This window comes from Perognathus longimembris, chromosome 17 (assembly GCF_023159225.1).
Source record: "Perognathus longimembris pacificus isolate PPM17 chromosome 17, ASM2315922v1, whole genome shotgun sequence".
Taxonomy (NCBI): domain Eukaryota; kingdom Metazoa; phylum Chordata; class Mammalia; order Rodentia; family Heteromyidae; genus Perognathus; species Perognathus longimembris.
Window position 1 is genome coordinate 24,999,056 of NC_063177.1, and position 24,959 is coordinate 25,024,014.

At 37.8% G+C, this 24,959-nt stretch overlaps 1 protein-coding gene across 5 annotated transcripts in view; it reads left to right on the forward strand.

Moving 5' to 3' along the window:
• Positions 1 to 24,959, forward strand: part of Acaca (acetyl-CoA carboxylase alpha) — a 270,437-nt gene that overhangs the window by 171,724 nt on the left and 73,754 nt on the right. For all 5 annotated transcript variants that reach the window (XM_048365118.1, XM_048365120.1, XM_048365123.1 and 2 more), the window contains 6 exons: positions 504 to 545; positions 2,054 to 2,269; positions 2,982 to 3,137; positions 5,131 to 5,334; positions 11,413 to 11,568; positions 13,389 to 13,535. In XM_048365118.1, the coding sequence (XP_048221075.1) occupies positions 504 to 545; positions 2,054 to 2,269; positions 2,982 to 3,137; positions 5,131 to 5,334; positions 11,413 to 11,568; positions 13,389 to 13,535 (921 nt within the window). The remainder of the gene's footprint in view (positions 1 to 503; positions 546 to 2,053; positions 2,270 to 2,981; positions 3,138 to 5,130; positions 5,335 to 11,412; positions 11,569 to 13,388; positions 13,536 to 24,959) is intronic.

Consider the following 24,959-nt stretch of genomic DNA (forward strand, 5'->3'; position numbering starts at 1 on the left):
GTTATTCTTTAAATTCTTGCAATATTGACTTGACAGTGAATGTGGAAAACAACAGTTCCCTTGAACTGAAGATTCTTTTATCTGGTTGGTTTACATTTTAAGGTTTTCTTAAGGAGAAACTTGGGAAATCAGCCCAGTAAGTACAACTGCAGTGGCTACAGCATAAAGGTGCATTGGTTTTATTTGCCAGCTTGTGCCAAGAACAAATACCCAAAACCTCTTTTTCCACATGGAAGAGGAAAAAAAATACAAACTTCTTTTTTTATGAGTGGATTGATACTAAAGTTAAATTAACAGTTGAGTAATCTCAAGTTTGGAAGTGGGGGTCAAAGTGATAGTTACCCAGAGAATTATTCGTGTTCCCTGGACTAAGCTTGGATAAGGACTATGTTTTCGAGGAAATTCTCTTTTAGATACTTGACTGCTTTTATATCGTATGTTTGTCCCCGAGGAGCCATATCTCTGAAGAACTAACATTTCTCTCTCCTACTTCTTTAATGCAGAGAGAATTCCCTAAATTTTTTACCTTTCGAGCAAGAGATAAGGTAAGTAAGGGCTGCTCTTGCTCTTTCTCTCCCTCACCTCTTTTTTGTGCAGCTGTGTATATGATCTTTAAGTTTTTTTCCTTAGAGCCATTCTCTTTTATTAAAATTGTGATTTTTTTTTTTTTTTTGCCTTACCCAAGTGAGCACACTCCAGAAAGCGTTTGGTTTAGGAACCAGTCATACATGTTTGCAGGTCACTCCTATCCTTTAGAATAGACTTATGATATTGAAGGGCTCTACACTTAGTAGAATAATTTTTGTCCCTTACACAAAGTTATTATTTTCTATTTTGAACTCTTCTTTGTTTTTCAGCTTTAATATGTAAGAGGTCATACCATTTGAGTTTCTTCTTTTTGCCAGCTTACATTTAGTTGACATGTACGTTGCAAAAAACAATTCCGTTTCAGCAAAGCATATAGTTAATATACTTTTTCAGCTTTTGAAAAGATAAATATTATGTATCTATGGGCATATTATGCTCCAAATTTAAATATCAAGAAATGCCCCAAACATCAGCATGCAAAAGGTGTTAATGTGAAGCAATCTAGTTAACTTTTTTTTTTTTTTTGCCAGTCCTGGGGCTTGAACTCAGGGCCTGAGCACTGTCCCTAAGCTGCTTTTGCTCAAGGTTAGCACTATATCACTTGAGCCATAGTGCCACTTGTGGCTTTTTCTGTTTATGTGGTACTGAGGAATTGAACCCAGTGCTGCATGCATGCTAGACAAGCACTCTCCCACTAAGCCATATTCCCAGCCCCAGCAATCTATAGTTAATTACCAAAAAAATGAATTATAACATTATTAGTGTTATAAAAATTCTGGAGGAATTGAAGTTTTTTGCTTGCTTGTGTTTTTGTTTTTAATTGTGAACATCACCATTTGTAAAAACATAAATACTGAAAGTTTGGGAAGTGAATAGGTATTCTGGCCTCTAGTTTTTTTTGTTTTTTTTTTTTTTTTGGCCAGTCCTGGGCCTTGGACTCAGGGCCTGAGCACTGTCCCTGGCTTCTTCCTGCTCAAGGCTAGCACTCTGCCACTTGAGCCACAGCGCCGCTTCTGGCCGTTTTCTGTATATGTGGTGCTGGGGAATCGAACCTAGGGCCTCGTGTATCTGAGGCAGGCACTCTTGCCACTAGGCTATATCCCCAGCCCCTGGCCTCTAGTTTTATATAACCCATAACAAGAGCATTAACTGTAGCTATTTTTGTTGTCTATTAGCACACTGTAGCTTATTGTATATATAAGATATGTAATATATTGCATATATAGTATCTATGTGTATGTACATACTATATATATATAAAATATTTGAAAATTTTTGATGCCAGTACTGAGGCTTGAACTCGGGGGCCTAGGTGCTGTCCCTTAGGCTCTTTTTGCTCTAGGCTAATGTTCTATCACTTGACTTCATTTTTCTCTTTTTAAGCATCACTTTAACTTACCCAGTCATAATATAACTTTGTAATTGCCTCTTATGAGCCAGTGTTTTCTCTGATTTTCATGCTCAGTTTGAGGAAGATCGTATCTATCGTCACTTGGAGCCTGCTCTGGCTTTCCAGTTAGAACTGAACCGGATGAGAAATTTCGACCTTACTGCCATTCCATGTGCTAATCACAAGATGCACCTGTATCTTGGGGCAGCCAAGGTGGAAGTGGGCACAGAAGTAACAGACTACAGGTTCTTTGTTCGTGCAATCATCAGACATTCTGATCTGGTCACAAAGGTAGGTGCTGTACTTTAATGGGAAGTTATCCCTCAGGGACGTGGCAGCAACATAAGCAAGGTTCAAAAATCAAGTTTTTATAGTTTGAAGCAAGGCTTTTGTTTTCTTTCCTAGTCTCCCAATAACTAGCAGATGTCTGGAGGTCATTTCTCTCACTGAAGTAAATATTACAAATAAGTAAGGCTTCTTTTTCTTTCTCTGATATTTCTTGGTCATAAAACCATGAGAGCACTCACTCTAGAAAAGGAAAAGTATGGAATAGAAAAACCTCAGGGAAAGTTGGGTATTGATAGAGAATAAGGAGAAAAGTTGAGAAAGAGCTAACCCCATTGTAAACCTGTCTAACGGTAGTGTATCTATATAGCAAGTGCTTCTGGCTTTATTAGTTATTATCACATTCTGTAGTGATAGTTTTCTTCAGCTTCTCATTTCCATACAGCCCTGTTTGGCACATGTAAAGTATAATCATCTGGTGTTTCAGCTCTGGGAATGCTCACCATCTCCACTTATTGGGTAAAAACAATACACTTTAAGAGGCAGAAGAAAGGGCTAGTCTGTGGGTCACTAAGTTGACACTAGGGAGAAAGGTAAAATAATGTCTTTAACAGGTACTTCATGAGTCATGACATGTGGATCCTTAAGTTATCAAAGTAGTAATTTCTTTATTGCCTTTAAAACACGTGAATGTTAGTGATTTTCTTCCTGTGTACAGGAAGCTTCTTTTGAATATCTACAAAATGAAGGGGAGAGACTGCTTCTGGAAGCCATGGATGAATTGGAAGTTGCTTTTAACAACACGAATGTTCGCACTGACTGTAACCATATCTTCCTCAACTTTGTACCCACTGTTATCATGGACCCATCAAAGGTATCTTTCTTACAGTTTCTCTCTGAGCACTAGCAAAGTGATTGGTTTATGTGTATCTCACCTGAACTTAGAAACAAGTACTTGTGTCAGTTAGTCAAGTTGTTCATCTTTAAAGTTTATAGACTGCTTCTAAGACTTAATTTCTTGAGCAGTATCAAAAATTAGAGCCATTAGGAATAGTCCTCATGGCTGAAGTAGTGTGCTGTTAGGTTGCTGGTCATTTATAAGCTGTAATAAAAACTCTGCATTGATATTAGTTTTGTGATATTGCCACAATAGTGGTCATGTTTTATATTCTCTAAGATTTCTCCTCTGGAATAATTAATTTTTCTCCATTAGGCCTGGGCTAAATTACTGTTCCTGTGCACTAAGGGTTAATTAGCTTGTGGCCTTGGTGAGATAAAGCACTTTCCAAAATGTCTGACCTATTTTTTTTAGTATTTTTCTACAATAAGATTTTGGCTAATAAGGAATTTCACATGTACTATGTCTTATTTTCTTCCCCGAGGCTCTGTTCTAAAATGCATTCCATATACTTTAAGGAAAGAAAACAAGATAATTCTGTACCTGACTCTTAACCTAGGTACAGCAAGGACAAGTTGCTCTATTTCTGCTGTCTCTGATTCTGTCGTGATACTGTAGAGTTTAGATAGGATGACCAGTATTTCCCTTTCTCCAGATCTATTGTAGGCACATACTTTTGCTTTTTCTCAATTTTTTAACATCAGCCTTTCTGCTTTCTTCACTCTAAATACCCACATGTCCAGGCACTGTGTTGCCAATCATAGACAGCTGTCAGTTTCCTATACATAAAGATTGTTGGCTTTCATTCCCTTGAGAAAAGAATGGATAAATATCTCTTAGTGGCAAGCAAATGTGAGAATAAGGAAGTTAACTCTTTGAAACCTAGAATTCTGTGCTGCATAAACAAGCTGCAAGGTGGCACAGACTAAAAAAACCATTGGAGGCTGGCTCTGATGTCTCAGGCTTGTAATCTTATCACTCAGAAGGCTGAGATCTGAGGATTGCAGTTCAAAGCCTACCCAGGTAGGAAACTCTGTGAGATTCATCTCTAGTTAACCACCAGAAAACTGGAAGTGGTACTGTGGCCCACTAGCCTTGAGCAGAAAAGCTCAGGGATAGCACCCAAGCCCTGAGTTCAAGCCTGCATTACTTTCAAAGTAAAAAAGGAATCATTAGAGAAGGATGATTAAGATTTTGTAGGATGTTATGGAAGTATTTTAGAAAGTTTGGCTTTTGTATGTCAATAACAAAATCACCTGTAAGGCCACTTAACTCAAATAATTCCTAACACTGAAAAACAAGAGTACTAAGCTATACGGTGGCATAAGATGTAAAGAATCCCAGGAGCTCCCAACTCTTAATTCCCCTTCGGACTTAGCAGTGACCAAACTTGAAGGTCTAATGTTTAGAGAGAATAGTATAATACAACCTGCAGATTGCTTTTCTTTAATTTGTGCAATTTACCAAGAGACATATATTATCAAGTTTAATAAAATTGTATGGAAAAAAACCTCATGGTGGTAATTGCTATGTTGATTTAAGGTCTGGTAACTGCAATGAAACATAGTTACCATGCATATAAATGCTACTTAATGGCTGTTTAACTAGAGATTTTATTCTTATTTGGGGCTTTCGCTTAAATCTCATGGCTTTTAATTTTAGATATTGCAGATCTTTGATAGAGAGTAGGAATATAATTGGGAAAGGGGAAGGAGTTGTGCAGATTTAGGTGTTGTTAGTCAAAGGAAACCACTAAAATGCAAGACCAGTAAGAAATTGTCCAACTTGTTCCAAGCAAGAATAGGTGGGGAGAAACTATTTGACCACCTTTTGTCAGGGATATATGTGGTATACATCTCCACAAGCCAGCATCTTTTTCCATTTCTCCTTTCCCAAAGATGGGCAGACCTTAACCAGGTCTTAGTTACAAGATATTGAAGTTTTGTGCTTGGTGATGTGTCTGTGTCAGATTGAGGAATCTGTGCGGAGCATGGTAATGCGCTATGGAAGTCGGCTGTGGAAATTGCGCGTCCTCCAGGCAGAACTGAAAATCAACATTCGCCTGACACCAACTGGAAAAGCAATTCCCATTCGCCTCTTCCTGACAAACGAGTCTGGCTATTACTTGGACATCAGCCTCTATAAGGAAGTGACTGACTCCAGGACAGCACAGGTATAGTAGTCAAGCCATCTCTTTTCCCAATCTGATTTTGTCCTACTGAGAAGCCACCAGTGTTCGTTATGGATGACCCAAGCCAACAAACCTCATTGATACACAGCGGGGTTATCCCTTTGAGCTTACATGGTTGTATGAATTTGAAAACCTCTTTTACCTTATGAGATATGCCTGTGTTCTCAGTCATGGCTGTTGTAAAGCCCTCAACATTTTGCCACATACTGATGAACACTTGGCAAATGCCAAGTGAACCTGACTCCGCAGGTAATTCTGCAATTAAGGGTTGGTTGGTTGTTGTTTTTTTGTTTGGGCTACTGTAGCAGTCTGGTCTTGTAGTCTTTTGTCTCTCTTGCTTTCAGTGCAGTTAGACAACTCTTTGGCAAGTAAGGAAAGGAGAATTGTTGGAATATGTCACCAACTTCTATCTTGAAGCAAGTAAAACTTCAACATAGTATAATAAATGAGTGTCAGACAGTGACTTCATCATATTATTTCTCCATTATTCTTTTCTGTTTATATACGTCTTCACAGAATTCAGACTTGTTTGATATCTACGTGGAAACAAAGTGTCAAACTTTAATTCATGTTTTGGTTTTCAGGGAAAAAATACTGAGAATACAAAAATGGAAAATGACACAGTGTGCAAATTCTATGATAATATTAATGTCTTTTTAAAAATTTTTTAAAGAATTCTCTTTTGCTGAGCCACTGGTAGCTTATGTCTAATCCTAGCTACTTAGGATTATGAGATCTGGAGCATTATGGTTCAAAGCCATCCTGGGCAGAAAAGCCCTATTTCTAGTTAATCAGCAAAAAGCCAAGCTGGAGACATGGTTTAAGTTGTAGAATACCAAGAAAGCAAGCAAGTATGAGGCCTTGTGTTCAAATCTTGATACCAAGCCAGGCACTATGGCTCATGCCTGTATTTCTGGCTATTCTGGAAACAATTTTTTTTTCTTTGGCCAGTCCTGGGGCTTGAACTCAAGGCCTGGGCACTGTCTCTGGGCTTCTTTTGCTCAAAGCTAGCACTCTACCACGTGAGCCACAGCACCACTTCTGGGTTTTTCTGTTTATGTGGTACTGAGGAATCAAACCCAGGGCTTCATGCATGCTAGGCAAGCACTCTACCACTAAGCCACATTCCCAGATTTGAGGATCATGGCTCAAAGCCAGCCCAGGCAGACAAGTCTATGAGATTCTTAAGTTCATGAGACTCTTATCTTCAAGTAACACACAAAAAGCCAGGAGTGGAGCTGAGGCTCAATTGAGCCTTGAGCAAAAAGTTAAGAGACAGTACCTAGGGCCTAAGTTCGAACTCAGTTCACATGTGCACACATAGGCGCGCTCACACATGCACGCGCGCACACACACTCATCACACTACCTCCTGCATACCTGGTACTAGTCTCCACCCCCAAAAAAGAATTTTATTTTAATCTTATTTTCTAAAAATATTTGTATCATTTTTATGTTGTTGAATATTAATATGCCTTTTTTTTTAAAGAACTGGGATGTTATTTTAAAGTATTTTTGTAAGAGCTTGTAAAGAGTATTCCTTTTGATAAAAGGTTGAGCTTGTAGATCATGCTTATAATCCCAGCTACTCTTGAGGCAGAGAGTTAAAGCCAACATGAGCAAAAGTTGGGCATGGCAGTTCTACGGTTTCTTCAAGGCAAACATGATCTTTTTATCCCCTCATTCTGGGGCTTGAACTCAGTGCCTGAGTGCTGTCCATGGGCTTTTTTGCTTGAGGCTTTTAAGCACTCTACCATTTAAGCTATAGCTCTGTTTGTGGCTTTTTTTAGTGCTTAAATAAGAATCTTACGGACCTTCCTGCCCAGGCTGGGTTTGAGCCACGGACTTCAGATATCGCTCTCCTGAGTAGCTAGGATTATTGCTGTGAACTACTGGTACCTAGCTGGAAATAACATTCTTGTAAAAATGAGATGACCACTTGAGATGTTAATGTTTTAGGTAAATATGTTTGATTTTCATCATGAATTCCTTTTTTTTTTCATTTTCTTTTATTATCAAGCTCTTACATCTCCCTCATGCTAGCTAGTGGTGACACAGGAGCATAACATGTGTATCAGAGCTTTGTACTGTGCCTGGCATAAAATTAGCACTCAGGAGGCATGTGAAAGAATGACACTGTCAACCTGAGGATTCCTCTTTTACTGTGATCTTGTATATTCAAGAAACCCTGCAAGAAGACATTTTCCTCCGGTTCTTCAGCTGAGAATTGGAGCACTGTTGGGGTGTGCTTTGTTTTGTGATCCCATGTGGGCTGGGAACTGAACAACCGCCAGCCCACTTTCTGTGCTCCCAGTGCCTACGGGGTGGGGGGTGGGGTGGGGTGCATATTGCTAATCTTTTTTCCTCTTTCTGTAATGAATCATTAGAGGATTTAAGGTAATACAGAGCCATGTCTGACATTCATTCATATGTTTATTAGTTAACTTGATATTTATTGACCACTTAGAAATTTACATGCCAATAGAAAAAGATCATTTGTTTCTCTGGGGCATATGTGCCATCATATCATAAAAGGGCAGAGTTCTAAGACAGCAGACTCTGGAGCAGAGATTGTTTTCTAAGAGAATCGGGTCTGCGGGTCTCTTATAAAAGGGGAACTATACAACAGTGTCCACATTATCATGACCCTTACTGGTTTTTAATTCCTGTTTTATTATATTGGAAAGTAAAGCTAACCTGGCTTCCATTAGTCCCCATCACCTCTTGTCCTAGCACACCAGCCATTGATTCTGCCAATAAGGAGAAGGGTGACTTGCTTCAATTTCCTTTTCCTTATGTAATCCTTGTGGTATAGGCTTATAACAAGCCATGATGTCAGGCAGTCATAGTGAAAAGAGAGTTGAGTAATCTTTTGCAGAAGTGAATTAATTTTCAGCATGTAGTATAAAAGCAAAATAACACTTTTTTTCTTTTGCATTAATGGGGATTAAACTAGGTCTCATACTTGGTAAGAAAGTAGTCTACCACCTGCTTTATGCCCTTAGTTTCTTCTGATTTTCTTGATTTTTGTTTGGTTTGCATCTTCAGAGAGTGTTACTGGGGTTTGAACTCTGGGTCTTCAGTTCTGTAGGCAGATGTTAAACCACTTGAGGCACTCTGCCAGCCCTTTTTTGCATCGGTTAATTTTGAGATAGAGTCTCCCTTTATGACCAAGTCAGTCAAGTCTGTGATCTCTTTTGCTGCCAACATGTACTACTGCATCCAACCATTATTTTTTCTCAGTACCTTGGCTGGATAGGCACATACCACTGTGTCTAGTCATGAGTTGAGATGGAATCCCATGAACTTTATTCCTAGGCTGGCCTTGAACTCTTAATTTCCCAATCTCCTCTTCCCAAGTAGCTAGGCTTATAGGCTTGAGCTCCCTCACTCAAGATTTGTATTGTTATTTGAGATAGGATCTTGCTAACTTTACACGGGCTATTCTTTAGCTTGTGATCCTCCTGCCTCTGTCTCCTAAATAGCCAGTATTATAGGTTTGCACCAGCACACCTTCCTGAAAAATAACATTTTAAAATCACTCTTTGTTGGGCTGGGAATGTAGCTTAGCCGTAGAGTGCTTGCCTCGCATGCATGAAGCCCTGAGTTCTATTCCTCAGCACCACATAAATAGAAAAGGCTGGAAGTGGTGCTTTGGCTCAAGTGGTAAAGTGTAAGCCTTGAGCAAAAAGAATGCAGGGACAGTGCTCAGGCCCTATGTCTAAGTCCCAGGACTGGCCAAAAAAAAACCCACAAAAAAACAAACAAGAACAACAACAAAAAACCCCAAAACAGTCTTTGTTGAAATACTGTTAACATATAATACAATGTACTCCTTCTGACAGCTGTACTCACTTGTTTGACTGTATCACAGTTAGGGTAGGGACTACCTCATCATGATTACCACAAGAGTTTTTCCATTGTCCTTTGCCGTCCACCATCTCCATTCTTGAGTATCCATTGATTTGCTTTCTGTCACCATAGACTGGTTTTTCCTATCCTAGAACTTCATATATGTAAACAAATGAAATTATACACATTGTTTTTATCTGGCCTTTTTTTGTTTTAAACATAATGTTTCTGAGATTAGTCTATATTCTTTTCTGTTGCTAAATAGTATTGCACTTTATGGACTGACTAAAAGGTTTATATCCATTCTCCTTTTGATAGAGTTTTATCTCCCAGCTAAGGATGTTGGGAATTCTATAATAAGCATTTATTTATAAATCTTTATGTATATATATTTTCATTTATTTTTGGATAATTTTGTAAGAGTATAATTACAAGATGATCATGAGTTCTAGGCCAGCCTGGCTTACATAGCTCTCAAGAAAATAAAAATAAAGAAGAAAGGAGGAGGGAAGGAGAAGGAAGGGGAGGAGAGGGAGAGGAGGAAAAACAATAATAAACTGCCAAAGTTACTTATTTTAGATTCCAGCAATAATATATGTTCTTCACCTCTCTTCTTTGGTGAATTGTTGTGTTGCTTAACTATGAGCTATCTAATTTTATTCCAGAACTTGGCAAAACTCAGCCTTACATTCTTTACCCATAGGTCTTGTTTCTTTTTAGGAGACAAGAAATGTAGTTCCAAGAACCTTCTGCAGTTACTTCCTCTGAGTCCAGTTTTTTTTGTGTGTGTGTTATATCCTTGCATTACATATACTTTGACTCTCTTTAATATTGCTGTTTCTTACTCTTACATTCCTAAGACATTACTAATTTTGTCTTCCACATTGTGACTCTTTCCCACTAGTCTTGCGGAGCACCACTGGGAGCTCTAGTCTTTGGGCTTTTAAGTAGTCTCAAATAAGTTTTGCCCACAATAGGACCTGATTGACAAGTCAGCAAAAGAGGCTAAGGATTTACTAAGCTGAGCTATCCCTAGGGTTTAGGAAAGTACTTAATCCCATTTTTATGCCTATATATCAGGCCCACAAATCTATTCATTAATGGTAGCTTGGTGCTTATATTTTAGACCTGAACAGATATGTGGGTGTACACATACCCTTTCATCCCAATCTCCATTTACATTCTCTGTTTCGGGACTCTATATTTTATGTATTCATACATAAAGTGCCTAGTTTAGTGTTATACAACCTCTGAGCACTCAATAAATATTAATTGAATTGAAATAATGGCATCCCTTATAAATATTCATGAGCAAATAAGACTAGCTAAATATATGGAGTATGAAGTACTCTTCTAGAAATATTTGAGTTAAAATGATTAAAAACTGGCATGATTTCAGTATGTGTCAATATAGGTATTCCAGAAATTACTAGTTATAGACATACTAAAAAGAAATATATGTGCGTATAATATAATTTTGTAAAACATGGTAATTTTACTATAGGCTATATCTTACTGGCTCACAAGAACTTCTAGATGGATAAAAGAAATCATCAAAGCTTTTGTGTGGCTAATAAAACTTAGGAAGCACTTTTTTTTTGGTGCCAGTTCTGGCTTAACCTCAAGGCCTGGGCACTGTCCTTGAGCTTCTTTTGAACTGCAGCACCACTTCCACCTTTTTCTGTTTATGTGTTACTGAGGAATTGAACCCAGGGCTTCTTGCATGCTAGGCAAGCACTCTACACTAAGCCATATTCCCAGCCCTTACAAAGCACTTTCTAATCAAGTAAAACAATCACTTGTAGAACTTTGATCTGGCCTTAGAATATGAGTTATCTTTAGTGCATAGGACTTAAATACAGGGACTGCTCAGGTTAGTTAGTTGATATAGTTCATTTCTGAGTATTTTGGATTTAAGTCCCTTTGGAAGGGAAGCATCCTCAGTACATCTCTGAGATGGGAAATTTATACTATGTTTTATTAATTTTAACCAATCCAAAAAGAAGAGCAGCTTGCAGGTACAGGGCTGGCTATGTTTAGGAGTTGTTTAACCTGTAGAGAACAGAGAACGCAATTGTCAATAATGTTTAAGAAACTGTTTAACTCACCAAAAATGACTTTCAAGGGGGAAAAAACAATAGCCTATATGCAAATATCTGATTTTCTTCCTCTGCCTTAATTCTGCATACCATTTTATTTTTTCCTACAGATCATGTTTCAGGCATATGGAGACAAACAAGGACCATTGCATGGAATGTTAATCAACACTCCATATGTGACCAAAGATCTACTTCAATCGAAAAGGTTTCAGGCGCAATCCTTAGGAACAACATATATATATGATATCCCAGAGATGTTTCGGCAGGTAAAGGTGGCTCATAGTGGGGATTCTGATACATTCCACGAAGGCAAAATTTTCCTGAATTTCTATCACATGGAGCTCTGATTAGAAAATAGCACTTTCAAAATGCCTCGACACTGTTTTCATTTTTACTCTGTTCAAGATTCATTGACTCCCAACTCAACTATTGAGTGGTTCTTGTAGAATGAATGAGGGGAATATTAAGGCTAGAATAGTTTCTCAAGTAAAAGAAACTAACCCAAGACCATATGTCTGTGCTAGTAGCTTACAGTGACCTATCTGAAGAGTTTTATACATTTACTAAGTCTGTATTCAAATTAGGGGTATTAAAAGAGAAGTATGAAGTTCTAGTTCTCATTCTCCTATTTTCCAAGATAACTCTGGTCCCTGGCTGATAGCCTGGGCTAATATGATGAGAATCAATACAGATAGCATAGACAAATGAATATAGAGTTCATGGTACACAGTTTAAAGTATAACTTCTTTTGTGGGAGATTTATTATAGCTGAATAAAAACTAGCATGAGAGAATATGACATTATGAATCTCATCCTCTATATGAAAATAAATTCCTTTGATCTATATGGTGAATCACTTCTATGCTGCAGCCTTTTCTTCCATCAATAGAAGGCAAGAAAAGTATTTCACCAGCAGAAAATACAACAGATAAAGAATAAGGTATCAAAAGAATACCGTACTTGTTTTTTAAAATCCTATGAATATAGGATTTTTCCAAGTTTCCTAGTCAATACTTCCAGTATTACAACATTTGAATCTAAATAAAGTAATACATGTGAAATTGACAGATAGACTATAATTCCTGTATTGTTCACAAATGCAAGGATTACCTTTATGTAACCATTCATTTGCAAGTTCTGTCTCTTGAAACGTATCTCAGTTTATTATTTCCCTTTAATAGCATTGTTAGCCTGAAACTGAGTGAGAGTTTTGTTTCTCAGTGTCAGTGCTATAAATAGAAATTTGAGTCTGTGTAATTTTTTTTCTTTCTTTGTTGTGGGGCTTGAACTCAGGGCCTGAGTGCTGTCCCTGAGCTCTTTCACTCAAGGGCTAGTGCTCTACCACTTTGTGCCATAGCTCCACTTCTGGTTTTCTGGTAGTTAATTGGAGATAAGAATCTCATAGATTTTCCTGCTTGGGCTGGCTTCAAACTGCAGTCCTCAGATCTCAGTCTTCTCTGTAGCTAGGATTATAGGTGTGAGCCATCAGCACCCAGCCCAGCCTGTGTAATTCTTTATAAACATAATAGAACAAGTAGGTTTGTATGAGTCATTTGGGCTTTAAATGTTGCTTTAAAGGATACAAAGAAAGACCAGAACTAGTTCCCACTTTAGAAAGGATTTGTTTATTTCATTTATGTAGGAAGTTGAAAATAAAAACCATAATGGCTTTTAAATGGATAGTTTTGCCTTGTTCTGGCTTTCCTGGATTTTGTTTGTTTTAGTTGAGTATGTGTCTCACTCCCCCGCCCCCAACTCCTTACTTACTTAAATTTTTAAAAAATATTCATGGGATAGTGTTAGGACATTTGTGTGGGTTAGTGATCTGGTCCTGATTCAGTTTCACTCAGTAGTTTGACTTTGTTGGAAAAAGACTTGACTTTTTGCATGCCAAAAACTATATAAAAAATAATTACAGATCTGTATTTAGTGATACTGCAGTAGAGCATTTAGCATAATGTTTATATTCTCTGCAAAGCACCTGACAAAGAAAAGCAAAACAAGATTGACCAAGTCTTAATAATTATTTCTGCTCATATTGGAATGTTAATTATCGCTGATTAGTAAAATTTCTTTCCCTCACTAGTCTCTGATCAAACTCTGGGAGTCTATGTCCACTCAAGCATTCCTTCCCCCACCTCCACTGCCTTCTGACATGCTGACGTATACTGAGCTGGTGTTGGATGATCAAGGTCAGCTGGTACACATGAACAGGCTTCCAGGAGGAAATGAGGCAAGTGCTTGAAACCCCTTCTCCCTTTCTTGTCTCTGGGCCTATTAGTATTAGCATTCTGTGAGTCTTCATTAAATAGTATTAAGATTCATGTGCCCCAGGTAGCATGGTGGTCTTGGTAAAATTCGTTTGTGAGAGAATACTGAATGGAAATCAAGGAATTTTGGCATAGTAAAATTTTGCTTTTTGAAGAAGTTTTATTTTCTAGTCATACATACAGAAATAATTACAAATGAAATAATTTGAGGTCTAAGGTTTTCTTCAAAATAAAAAGGGATGAAGGTGGAGCTATAGATGCATCACAGTTGATAGGTGATTAGTATATGAGAATAGATTGGGTTCTTTATTTTTGTATATGATTAGATATTTTCTTACCTAATGTGTGTGTGTGTGTGTGTGTGTGTGTGTGTGTGTGTGTGTGTGTGTGTGTGCTGGAACTTGAACAAAGGGCCTGGGCACTGTCCATTAGTTTTTTCACTCAAGGGTAGCACTCTACAACTTGATCCATAGCTCTACTTCCAGCTTTTTGCTAGTTAATTACAGTTAAGGGTCTCATAGACTTTCTTGCCCAGGCTGACTTTGAATCATCACCTGATATCTCAGTTTCCTGGGTCCTGAGTAGATAGAATGTACAGATGTGAGCCACCAGTGCCCAGCTTCCTTTGTTTTTGTTTTTGTTTTTTAAAATATATCTTCCACGCTCAATTCGTTTGATCTCATCCAATTGTGAGCATCATAGATACATTCTTTTTAAAGGCAGTCAAACAAAACTAGGAGTTTAAACATAAAAGAAACAGAGAAACCATTTCTTGATAGTTAATACAACAATGCATTTTCTAGCCCTAGCACCCTTTCTCATATAATGACATCTTAATAGTAATATAAAGTCATATTTTGTTGTGAACCCTTATATAGCCCTTCTATATACATTGAGATTTTACTGATTTTAACATGCTGCTACTATATAGTTGTAACAGTGATAAAAAATAGTAACATATTTGGAGATAAAACTCATTCCTTAGAGCAATCTTGACTGAATATTAGCCATAACAGACTGGGTAGATCTCTAGAAACAATGTGCAGATTTTTGTGTTTCAGTATTTTTTTCAGAAAGTCTGTAAACAAGGTGTATGGCTATTTCATCAATACAGTGGGGGCTTCCAAGAAAGGATGATTTAGTACTAAAGTGGAAAAAAATATTGGAGCAAATGGAGAGTATCAGACTTGTGGGAGTTATAATCTAGCACCTCAACAAATAGCAAAGGCAAGAAGATGAGGCAAAATTCTATGAGAATGCATAGAATTTTGACAAGAGTACATATATACTTGTCAACACACAAAGTTGAAACAGAGATTTGTGCTACTGTGTATAGCATCTGCTTAGTGTGTTCCTCAGCAGCAAAGAAAAGCTTCATTGTGCTAGACTTAAATTCTGATTCATTGGGATACTGTTCAGGAATGGAAGGCACCCCTGTGAACATGGAGCTGAGAGTAAAATGGTTTAACTAATGTAATTAAAACACAAAATGAGATTTTTGGCCACGTGAAAGCTAGCTGCAGTGCTGTGTGAAACCTCTTGCCATGATCTTTCTCTCCTGCTTTCTCTCTGCTCTTATTCTGTGTTTGAGCGAATGGAGACTGGGGGAATAGTGAAGTCCCAGAGGGACAGAGCTCTGTTCTTGCTGAAATTACAAGCACAGAGCTGCCTGGGCATGAACATGTAGTGTTTACTCTGCCAGTATGAATACAAATAGTCTTATTATACGGGACTCTGTACCCAAAGACCACACACACTCACACGCACACGGGCACGCACACATACATACACACACACACACACACACACACACACACACGAATAAAAAAAATTAAAGGTTTTTTTTTTTAACTCTTTAAGATCTAACAAACCTGAGGGAGGGGGTGATACTGTTCAAAAGGAAATGTACTCATTACCTGACTCATGTAACTGTAACCCCTCTGTACATCACCTATACAATAAAATTCAAAACAAAAAAATAATTAAAAAAAAAAAGATGTAACAAACCTTCTTAAAAGGGGCATGCCTTACGTAGCGAAACAGGACTATAGATAGCTACAATTTACCATAGGGTCACACGTTTTCTTTTGCCCAGGTCTTTAATGGTTTTGAACCAAGATGCTACTAGCATTTATTAAAATGATTTCTTGCTTTTTTTATTAATTCTCACTTTCTTCTATACTTTTCCCTCCTTAGTTGCCTATTTTCTTTGTTCTCTTTTCTTTTTCTTCAGTTGATTGACTGGGATTGAGGCTGAGCGTTAGTTTGCTGTTTCTGAGCCTTTGAGCCCAGGAAGAGTGAGACTGATGTTCTTTTTTGCACAGTTAGTGACTAATGCTCAGGATAGCTGGTGAAGTCAGTGGCCTTAGCTAGATTATAGGGCACTGCACGACAGGAATGAGGTTAAGGTATTAGTATCAAACTCTGCTACCAATAGTTGGACATACAATGGAGCATGTCCACTGTGAGACTGGCCAATCTAAGGATGGAGTTCAGTAGTCAGAATGCTGAGAGACAGCTGTGCGTAAGAGATGACGAGGTGTCAGTAGAATGTATTTCCTCATGCTGAGCCCAGTTTTGTCAGGGCACGTTGACTTTCAGCTATTGCAATTTAATTTTCTTTGCCAAAGAGACAAGTTTGTCATGAGCCTGGCACTGTACATATTACACCAAGAATGGTGAATGGTGGGGGGTGGGGGTGGAGGAGAGCTCTTGTTGATGAGATTTAGAGCAAATATGTCCTGTCCCAAAGAGAATGGGCATCTGAACACAGCCTTGAGAAGTAGTTTTATTAAAAAAAAAAAAAAGAAGAAATAAAAAATTGACCTGTTAATGTTCTGAGAGCCAAGGTTCAATGTAAATGCATTGGTGCTACGTGGACATTAAATCATCATAATGCAGTGTTCTCCAAAAGTGATGGCTCTACCAGGTCATCATTGTGGGTAGTATTATATTACCTTGAAGTATAGGAGTTTCAGCTAGCACATGGATATAAGGAATAAAGGTAAAACAAGAGTTTCCTGTGGAGTTTTTCCATGAATTGAGATGCTTTACCCCACGATCAAAGGGAGAAAACCTGCACTTATCAGACCATTGCTTATATTGGTAGCCAGCCTTCCTTCCCTATTTTTCCCCCCACAGGACAGTAAATAGGTGAAATGGTGATAGGACCAAGACTTGGACCAATTCAGTTTCATTTAGTTTTAGGTAACTTGTTTGCCATTTGAGAAAGAATATTGGCTATTTCAGGAGAGATGTGACCTGCATTTTGAACATTCATGCCTGTGTTAAAAGCAGAAGAAAGAAAGCTTTTCTGATTTCGTGTTAGCTGCTTTCTCCTTTCTGTTTTTCTAGTTGGCCCTTCCCCAAAAAGAAAGATGTACTAAAGTAATGTCACCCCTATGCCTGATGAAAGGTATAGGAGAACACATTTTTCTCTGTGTCAGTTTTGAATGGCATAACATTTAACATGAATTTAGAGTAGAAATAAAAACAATATACACCAAATCTGTGGACTACATTATTTGCTCTAAGATGAGTTGCCAGGGTTTTCTTGATGGTTTCAAGTAAAGATGAAAATTGAGGAAATGTGATTGCAACAGAGACTAAACGGATTTCATTTTTAGCTACTATGAAGCTACCGTGATGAGCACTGTATGTAAATACACAGTTAGATGAATGTGTGCTGCTGAGCCCCAGTGTAAGAGAAATGCAGCTGTCCAGCCAGTGTACTTTCCTACTTCTCAATTTTGGAAGAATTGTTTTCATTTTCCTGCCAGTTTACTAATCTGTTTTGATCATTTGGTGGAAGCTGTAATTGCAGGTGGGAACATTTTGAGTAACAGTTCGCAATCCAGTGCAGCTTCTTTTCGCACTAAATCCCATTATTAAAAAGCTCACACTTGGATCAAGCCAATGACTGTAACGGACTTGACAGAGAACAACTTAACTTTGCCTGGTAGGACAAAGAACATACTTGCCTTGAGGCTAAGTTATTTATTCTAAAATAAGTCATTAGCATTTTATTTTGTTCCTTTAAAAAGCAGCTCTGGGAACTAAATCAGGAACCTCTAAATTAGGCAATGATGGAAGATAGGATGGAGAGATAACTCATAATATTTTCAGTGATACTAGAAATCAGGTCCCAGTTTTCTTTACTATTTCAAAATATGGTCTTTTAAATATTCCCTCTCTTCACTCCTATCAGAATGAGAAACAGTAAAGCAGTTATTATAATTAGCTACAATATGTCTACCCAAAACAGGGTCTTGTAATTGTAGACTGGAGTTCTTAAATGGCATAATGTGTTTTTTTTTTTCTTTAAATTTTTTTCTGGGAGAAAAATGTGTTCAAATTGAATATAGTTTGATGGCTACCTCCGCACACCCTGCCAGGTTAAGAATTGTGATTGCTTCAGCTTCATTTTTTCAGATGGGCACTAGGTGTCAGGGTTTTTCCTTTTAGTAGTTTAACATTCAAATAAACCTCTGGAATTGCCTTGTTGGTGAAGCAAATCCACTTGTGGCCTGCCCCCCCCCCCCTTTTTTGTAACTAGTTGGTATAGAAGATTTCCCCTAATGTACCTATAATATGTAATTGCCATTTTAAGTCTTTGGTTGCAAATGTGTTGAACCTACATGGTCTTACACTTTCTTTTTTGGAAGAAGGTAATCAAAGGAGAAATAAAGTAGGATAAATTAAAGTTTTAAAGTCTAGCTGCTATCATGACTAATACCTTGGTTTCAGTTCTGCTTTATTTTCTCGAGCTCGGAATGATACAGATAGTGGGAAATTAGGAATTCAGTACTAGAACTGCATAGCCCTCCCAGTTACCCGTATTTAATTATTCTTTAATTGTTCCCAAGGTGCCCTCATCCCGCATCACCATAGTATTGTATCTTTTCTTCTAATTACAAAGTATTTTAAACAGTACGGAAAAACATGAGATGGATAACTAACACCCCTGCAACTACTGATCACTTAAATCTTAACCACTTAACTACTGTGCTTCTCATTTATATATTGCTATGATATTTTTAAAAATAATTTGAAGATAGAAAAATTTGGAGTGGGACACAGAAAGGGTTTATAAGCTTAAATACGTATAAGACAAGAAAAATTAACAGTTTCATTCTAACAATTCTTACGCCAGATCTCTTACCTAATGGACCTCTTTCTTACTTTTAGTAAAACCACCATACCTTCTGTCTAAATTCACCTGGTTGACATTTTCCATACTTTCAAAAGAATTGCTAGAGTCATCCTGGAACCAAATTCTAGTGGAACCCATTATGGTCTTAAATTGCCTGCTTTGTCAACTTGAGTAAAGAAAGGGGTGGCTGTTTCTCTTGAACACAGGACTCAAATATATTCCTAATTTAACATTAGACTTTTATACATTTTTTTACTCAACCTCAAAGTAATTTATTAGAAAATTTTTGAAGTTCAAGCCCCATGACTGGCAAAAATAAATAAATAAAAAGAAGAAAAAAATTGAGTCTGATTTTGAAAAATAAGTTTTCTGAAGTAGAATTAGTTCTGAAGAATTTTTAACACTGTTCTTTGGGGTGCACATACTTAGGATTCCTCTGAAAGGCTGGTTATTGGTTTTGGAGATTTCTCCTCGGGTTGATTAGTTAGTTTTATCTTATTTCATTGTTAGCAAACCAAGGCTCAATGACCTTGGTTGACTTTGAATATCTTAAAGCATCCATTGGCCCACTGCAGCAATATTTGTTTTTTATTTTATTTTATTTTATTTTATTTTATTTTATTTTATTTATTTATTTTGCCAGTCCTGGGGCTTGGAACTCAAGGCCTGAGCACTGCCCCTGGCTTCTCTTTCTCAAGGCTAGCACTTTGCCAATTGAGCCACAGCGCAACTTCTGGCCGTTTTCTATATATGTGGTGCTGGGGAATCGAACCCAGGGCTTCATGTATACGAGGCAAGCACTCTTGCCACTAGGCCATATTCCTAGCCCCCACTGCAGCAATATTGGTAGATCACTCTTCTGTTCTTTTTCAAAAGTCTGAGAGATTAACCCTTAAACAAAAGAAGGTACTTACTAGCATTTTTGTACATTTCTTAGGCTTTAATAGTCCATTGTAAAAGGAGGTGACATTATACCCTATGTCAAGAAACTATAGCTTGAGCTGGGGATGATATTGAACATTAGGATAACAGCAGATGACAGCAGAGAATGAGGTGTACTACGGAGCATCAGAGTTCAACATTTATTCATATAACTAACAGACCAGGCTTCTGAAACTACAGTTAGCCAACTTGGTTAATTTTCATATCAACCAATTAATGCTGCTCCCCATTTTTCAAATACCACTGGCTTGTATTGCTCCAATACATGTTTTTTTTTTAATGGATATGTTTGTTAAATTACTGTGTCTACATGTGTAAAATTGCTTTAGCTTCACATATATTTGACAGAGAGAAATCATTTCCCTGTTCAAAATTATTGTTTCCAATATTTTGTTAGTATTTCTGAAGTTATTTATGAGATGAAATTTTTGTTACTGTAAAAACTATACTGTTCTCAACCTTTTGTCAAATTTTAGAAAGAATAAAGTAAGGTTTAAATCCATTTCTGAGTTATCCAAGCTTGGGAAAAAGAATTTTTTCAGCTCATAAAGAAATTATTCTGGGGCTGGGAATATGGCCTAGTGGCAAGAGTGCTTGCCCTCGTATACATGAGGCCCTGGGTTCGATTCCTCAGCACCCCATATACAGAAAATGGCCAGAAGTGGCACTGTGGCTCAAGTGGCAGAGTGCTAGCCTTGAGCAAAAAAGAAGCCAGGGACAGTGCTCAGGCCCTGAGTTCACGGCCTAGGACTGGCCAAAAAAAAAAAAAAGAAAAAAGAAATTATTCTGAGCTCTTTTCTTGGAGCATACAATCTAGGCAGTGGGACATGTTTCATCTGGTAGATGATACAGTATGGAGAGTCATTGGCATGTTTTTCAGCAATGTCATAGCAAACAGAACAAATCAAATATTGCATTACCTTATAGCTTCAAAACCCATTGTTAAAAGCCTGTGCAGCATTTTCTGCTGTTTCATCATATCTTTTTTGAGGCTAACAAGTTAAAATTACTGTGACATTTTTGATGGTTTCCAATTACAAGTACAGGTTTAATAGTCCATCTAAGGTATAAAATGGGCAAAAGATAACTCAAATTCTAATTCTAATTCTCTTTATCTTAATGTGGATAATGCATAAATTTACTTTGAACCAGAGATAACATTTTAAGACTTTTGTTTATTTTTATATCACTGTTCTAGGGTATTTAGAACAATAGCTAGTGGAGATTTTGCCAAAAACAAAACCCTCAGGTTTTTTGCTTGGCTCTTAGCACAGGAAATGACAGAGTATCACCAAATTAACCATAACTTAGCTTGTGTTTAAATCTGTATGGAAAGATATTGGTACAGCTGAACCCTTAAGTGTGGAAATAGAAGAAAGGCAGCTGTCACATAGATATTTCCTTTCTGCTTTCCACAGCATAGTTAGAGCTGATGGATGCTCCTTTATCTCCTCCAAAAAATAAAATCGTATCAATGTTTTGTTCCTTAGCTTTTTGTTCCTTAGCTTTCACTTCACATTTTCCTGTTGAGCTTAATAGTACTGTTTCATTTTATTATAATAACAAAGCTTTGGAAGGTGCCTGTATGTGCTTGTACATTCTACTCACAATGATAGTACAATTAATGTTGATGTCAATTTTGGTGTTAATTTTGGGTCATGATTAGTGTTGACACCTCATGTCAGACTAATAGCATTTATGGGTGCCACCAGAATAAATGTTAATATTATCATGTTTTTAGTATCTCTTATAGTAACATTAAACCAGGGTCCTCCCAAGAGAAAAAATACATATATGGGTAGATAGATAATGCCTTTCTGTTTTGCTGGTGTTACTCAGCGAGAAAATGACATCTCAGGGCAGAATCCTAATCACTGTTTGGAGCATCAGAAATAATGATCACCTCTGATCGGAGGTTGTGAATAATTCATTTGGTTTGATTTTCATGTTCTGTCCAGTGATACTTTTCAAACCAAATGTGTTTCTACAGGAAAATAATGGTCCCACTTCTTATGGAAATACTGTGGCACAAATCATTTTACCCACATAAAAACAGTTAAATAAGACTGCTATCTTCTGCTTCCTTTCTTCTCCCGGTTCCCTCCTCCTTCTCTTGAGTATGTTTATTCCAGGATCAGAATGTGACTAGAGAAATATTTCCCCCCCTCAGGACTTGGATAAAGAAAACAAATATTTGTTAGTCCTTAGCTTATTTACTGTAGCTGTTTTGACTTTTTTCATTTTAAGATAATTAGCTTACATTGATAACCCTAAACCCAAGAAACCTGTTCATTGAAAGTCCTGATATAAGAAAATGTCTGAAATGAAATGTTTACAGCTGACTCATGACTCTTGATGAAAACAGCCTTTTCACAAGTGCTTAGAACCACTTGGTTATTTTGTGCTCAAGTAAAGCAGTTGTTAGGGAAGAAGATCCTGGCACTGCTGTACCAAGAAGCCCAAGTCAGAAACTCATTAAACATAAACCCACCCGCTCACACAGCAGGCTACAGGTGGCCCTTAGCCCTTAGTCCTAGCGTGTCATTTATACCTGATTTCACTTGTGAAAAATACGATAGGGAAAAAGACAATAGGAGAAAGGGAACTCAGTGACAAAGTTTCCCTTGGTTGTTACTCTTCAGTTCATATACAAGCCAGCTTGGGTTTAGATGAAATCAATGAATATTGCATTCCTAATCACATTGTCACACTTGTACATACTTTCATAGGGATTGCAGAATTTGTGATATAGAATCTATATTGTATATGTAACATCCATATAAAGTAACTTGACTGAAAAATGACAGTGTCCTAATTAAATTGGGGGAATGAGGTATGACTGTCTTCTGATGTAATGACCCAATCCTCTGGGAGAAAGCTATTCTTAGGTAGAATATTTTGAATCATTTCTTCTCAATATTGTGATGCTTCCTCCGCGCCCCCCCCCCAGCAATCTAATAAGGGCAAGAGGAAGCGTTTTTCAACCATAGTGTTCATCATCAGACAGAAAGTGTTTTGCATTCAGAATCCATTTCCAGTATCAAATTCAATTTTGTCAAGTGATTAGTTGAGTTTGGTAGAGAATAATTTAAAAACACAAAGCTGGAAATGGCTGTGGTACTTGTGCACTCGAGGAGAGCAGTTGCTGTTTTCAAGTTGCAAGTCTCCTTTCAGTGACTGTGCGTCGGAACTGGATTATTGTGTTCCATGTCTTTGCAGCTGTTACAGACCTGCATCTGTTGACACCATGTGTTCCTCCCCAGGACTGCTGGAAGAAATAGGGGAGTGGGCGAATTGATACCTTGCCTGCTGCTCAGCGCTTACGTCCTTTTATGTACATATGTTTATAAAGCTCTTTAGTCCCCATCAAGATGAAAGGCTTTATATAAATATAAGCTTTCGATTTTAGTACATGTTTGTAATACATGTGGTACAGTCCTAAATATGTATTTAGCTGATAGGCACTGTTCTTGTCTATTGTACAAATATTGACTTTAAAAGTATAAATATGTATTTAACCATCAGACCAGAAAAACAGTGAAGCACTACTTCTCAGGTAGAGATATTAATATTGTATAAACCTATATATACCTATGTTTACATTCTGCTACAGCATTGCCAGGGCATTTCTCTTTTAAAAAATGAAATGATAGCCCCAACAAACTCAGATTGATTCTTGTTTTTTCTTCTTCTATGTTGCCCAGCTGGCCTTTAACATAGAATTCTCCTGTTTCAGCCTTCTAGGTGAAGAGATTCTGAGATTACTACCATGCCTGGCTACTAAGATCTTGGTACTTTGATCATTCATATATTCCCCCCCCCCTTTTTTTTTTTTGGCCAGTCCTGGGCCTTGGACTCAGGGCCTGAGCACTGTCCCTCGCTTCCTTTTGCTCAAGACTAGCACTCTGCCACTTGAGCCACAGCGCCACTTCTGGCCATTTTCTGTATATGTGGTGCATTGGGAATCGAACCCAGGGCCTCATGTATACGAGGCAAGCTCTCTTGCCACTAGGCCATATCCCCAGCCCCTCCTTTTTTTTTTTTTTTTTTTTTGTTGTTGTTGTTGTTGTGGGGTTTGAACTCAGGGCCTGGGCACTGTCCCTGACCCTCTTTGTGCTCAAGGCTAGCACTTGAGCCGCAGCACCACTTCCAGTTTTTGAGTGGTTAATTGAAGATAAAGAGTCTCACAGGGACTTTTCTGTTCCGGCTGTCTTCAAACCGCGATCCTCAGCTCTCAGCCTCCTGAGCATCTAGGATTACAGGCTCGAGCCACCAGTACCCAGCTGATTGATTTTTAATTTTCATGTTTATTCCTCTATTTTATTCTATTCTTTTTAGTTTTGCATTAGTTCCATCTGCTGTAGTATGACTGCAATCTAGAGTCAGTCGGTTCCTATAAAATATGGAAAAGCCATTAAGCTGATGAGACTTTCCTCCCTTAAAAAATTTTTAAATGTTCAAGGGCTCACCTCAGTAGGGATAATAATAATATACTTTTTTGTTGTTGTTGGTTGTGGGGCTTGAACTCAGAGCCTAAGTACAGTCTCTGAGTTCTTCCACTCAAGGCTAACACTCTACTACTTTGAGCCACAGTGCCACTTCTGGTTTCCTGGTGGTTTATTTAAGAATCTCATGGACTTTCCTGCCTATGCTGGCTTTGGACTGCAATCCCCAGATCTCAGTCTCCTGAGTAGCTAGGTTGACAGGCACGAGCCACCTGCACTGGCTAATAATATACTTTAATAGAATAAAGAGTTAATCCATTTCCTAGTCATATTATCTTAGGGTAAGTTACTAACCTTTCTCTGCCTCAGTTTTTTCATCAGCAATTCGAAGGTAATATCAATATTACAGTACTGTACAAGTAGTCTTCAGCTACCACTCAGAGAAGAGGTACATAATCTTTTTTATTTTTTAACTTACAAAACTTTAAAGTTATCAATACAATATAAACATATTAAAGAGAATTTAGAAAGCAAAAGCCCACAGTTGGGCTGGGGATATGGCCTAGTAGCAAGAGTGCTTGCCTCATATACATGAGGCCCTGGGTTCAATTCCCCAGCACCACATATTCCGAAAATGGCCAGAAGTGGTGCTGTGGCTCAAGTGGCAGAGTGCTAGCCTTGAGCAAAAAGGAGCCAGGGACAGTGCTTAGGCTCTGAGTCCAAGGCCCAGGACTGGCCAAAAAAAAAAAAAAGCCCACAGTTCCATTATCCTGCTAATTATCTTATTTTGCTACTTTTCTTCATTTTTGTTTTTCCTCCCAGAATACTTTTCCATAGGTACATAGTAT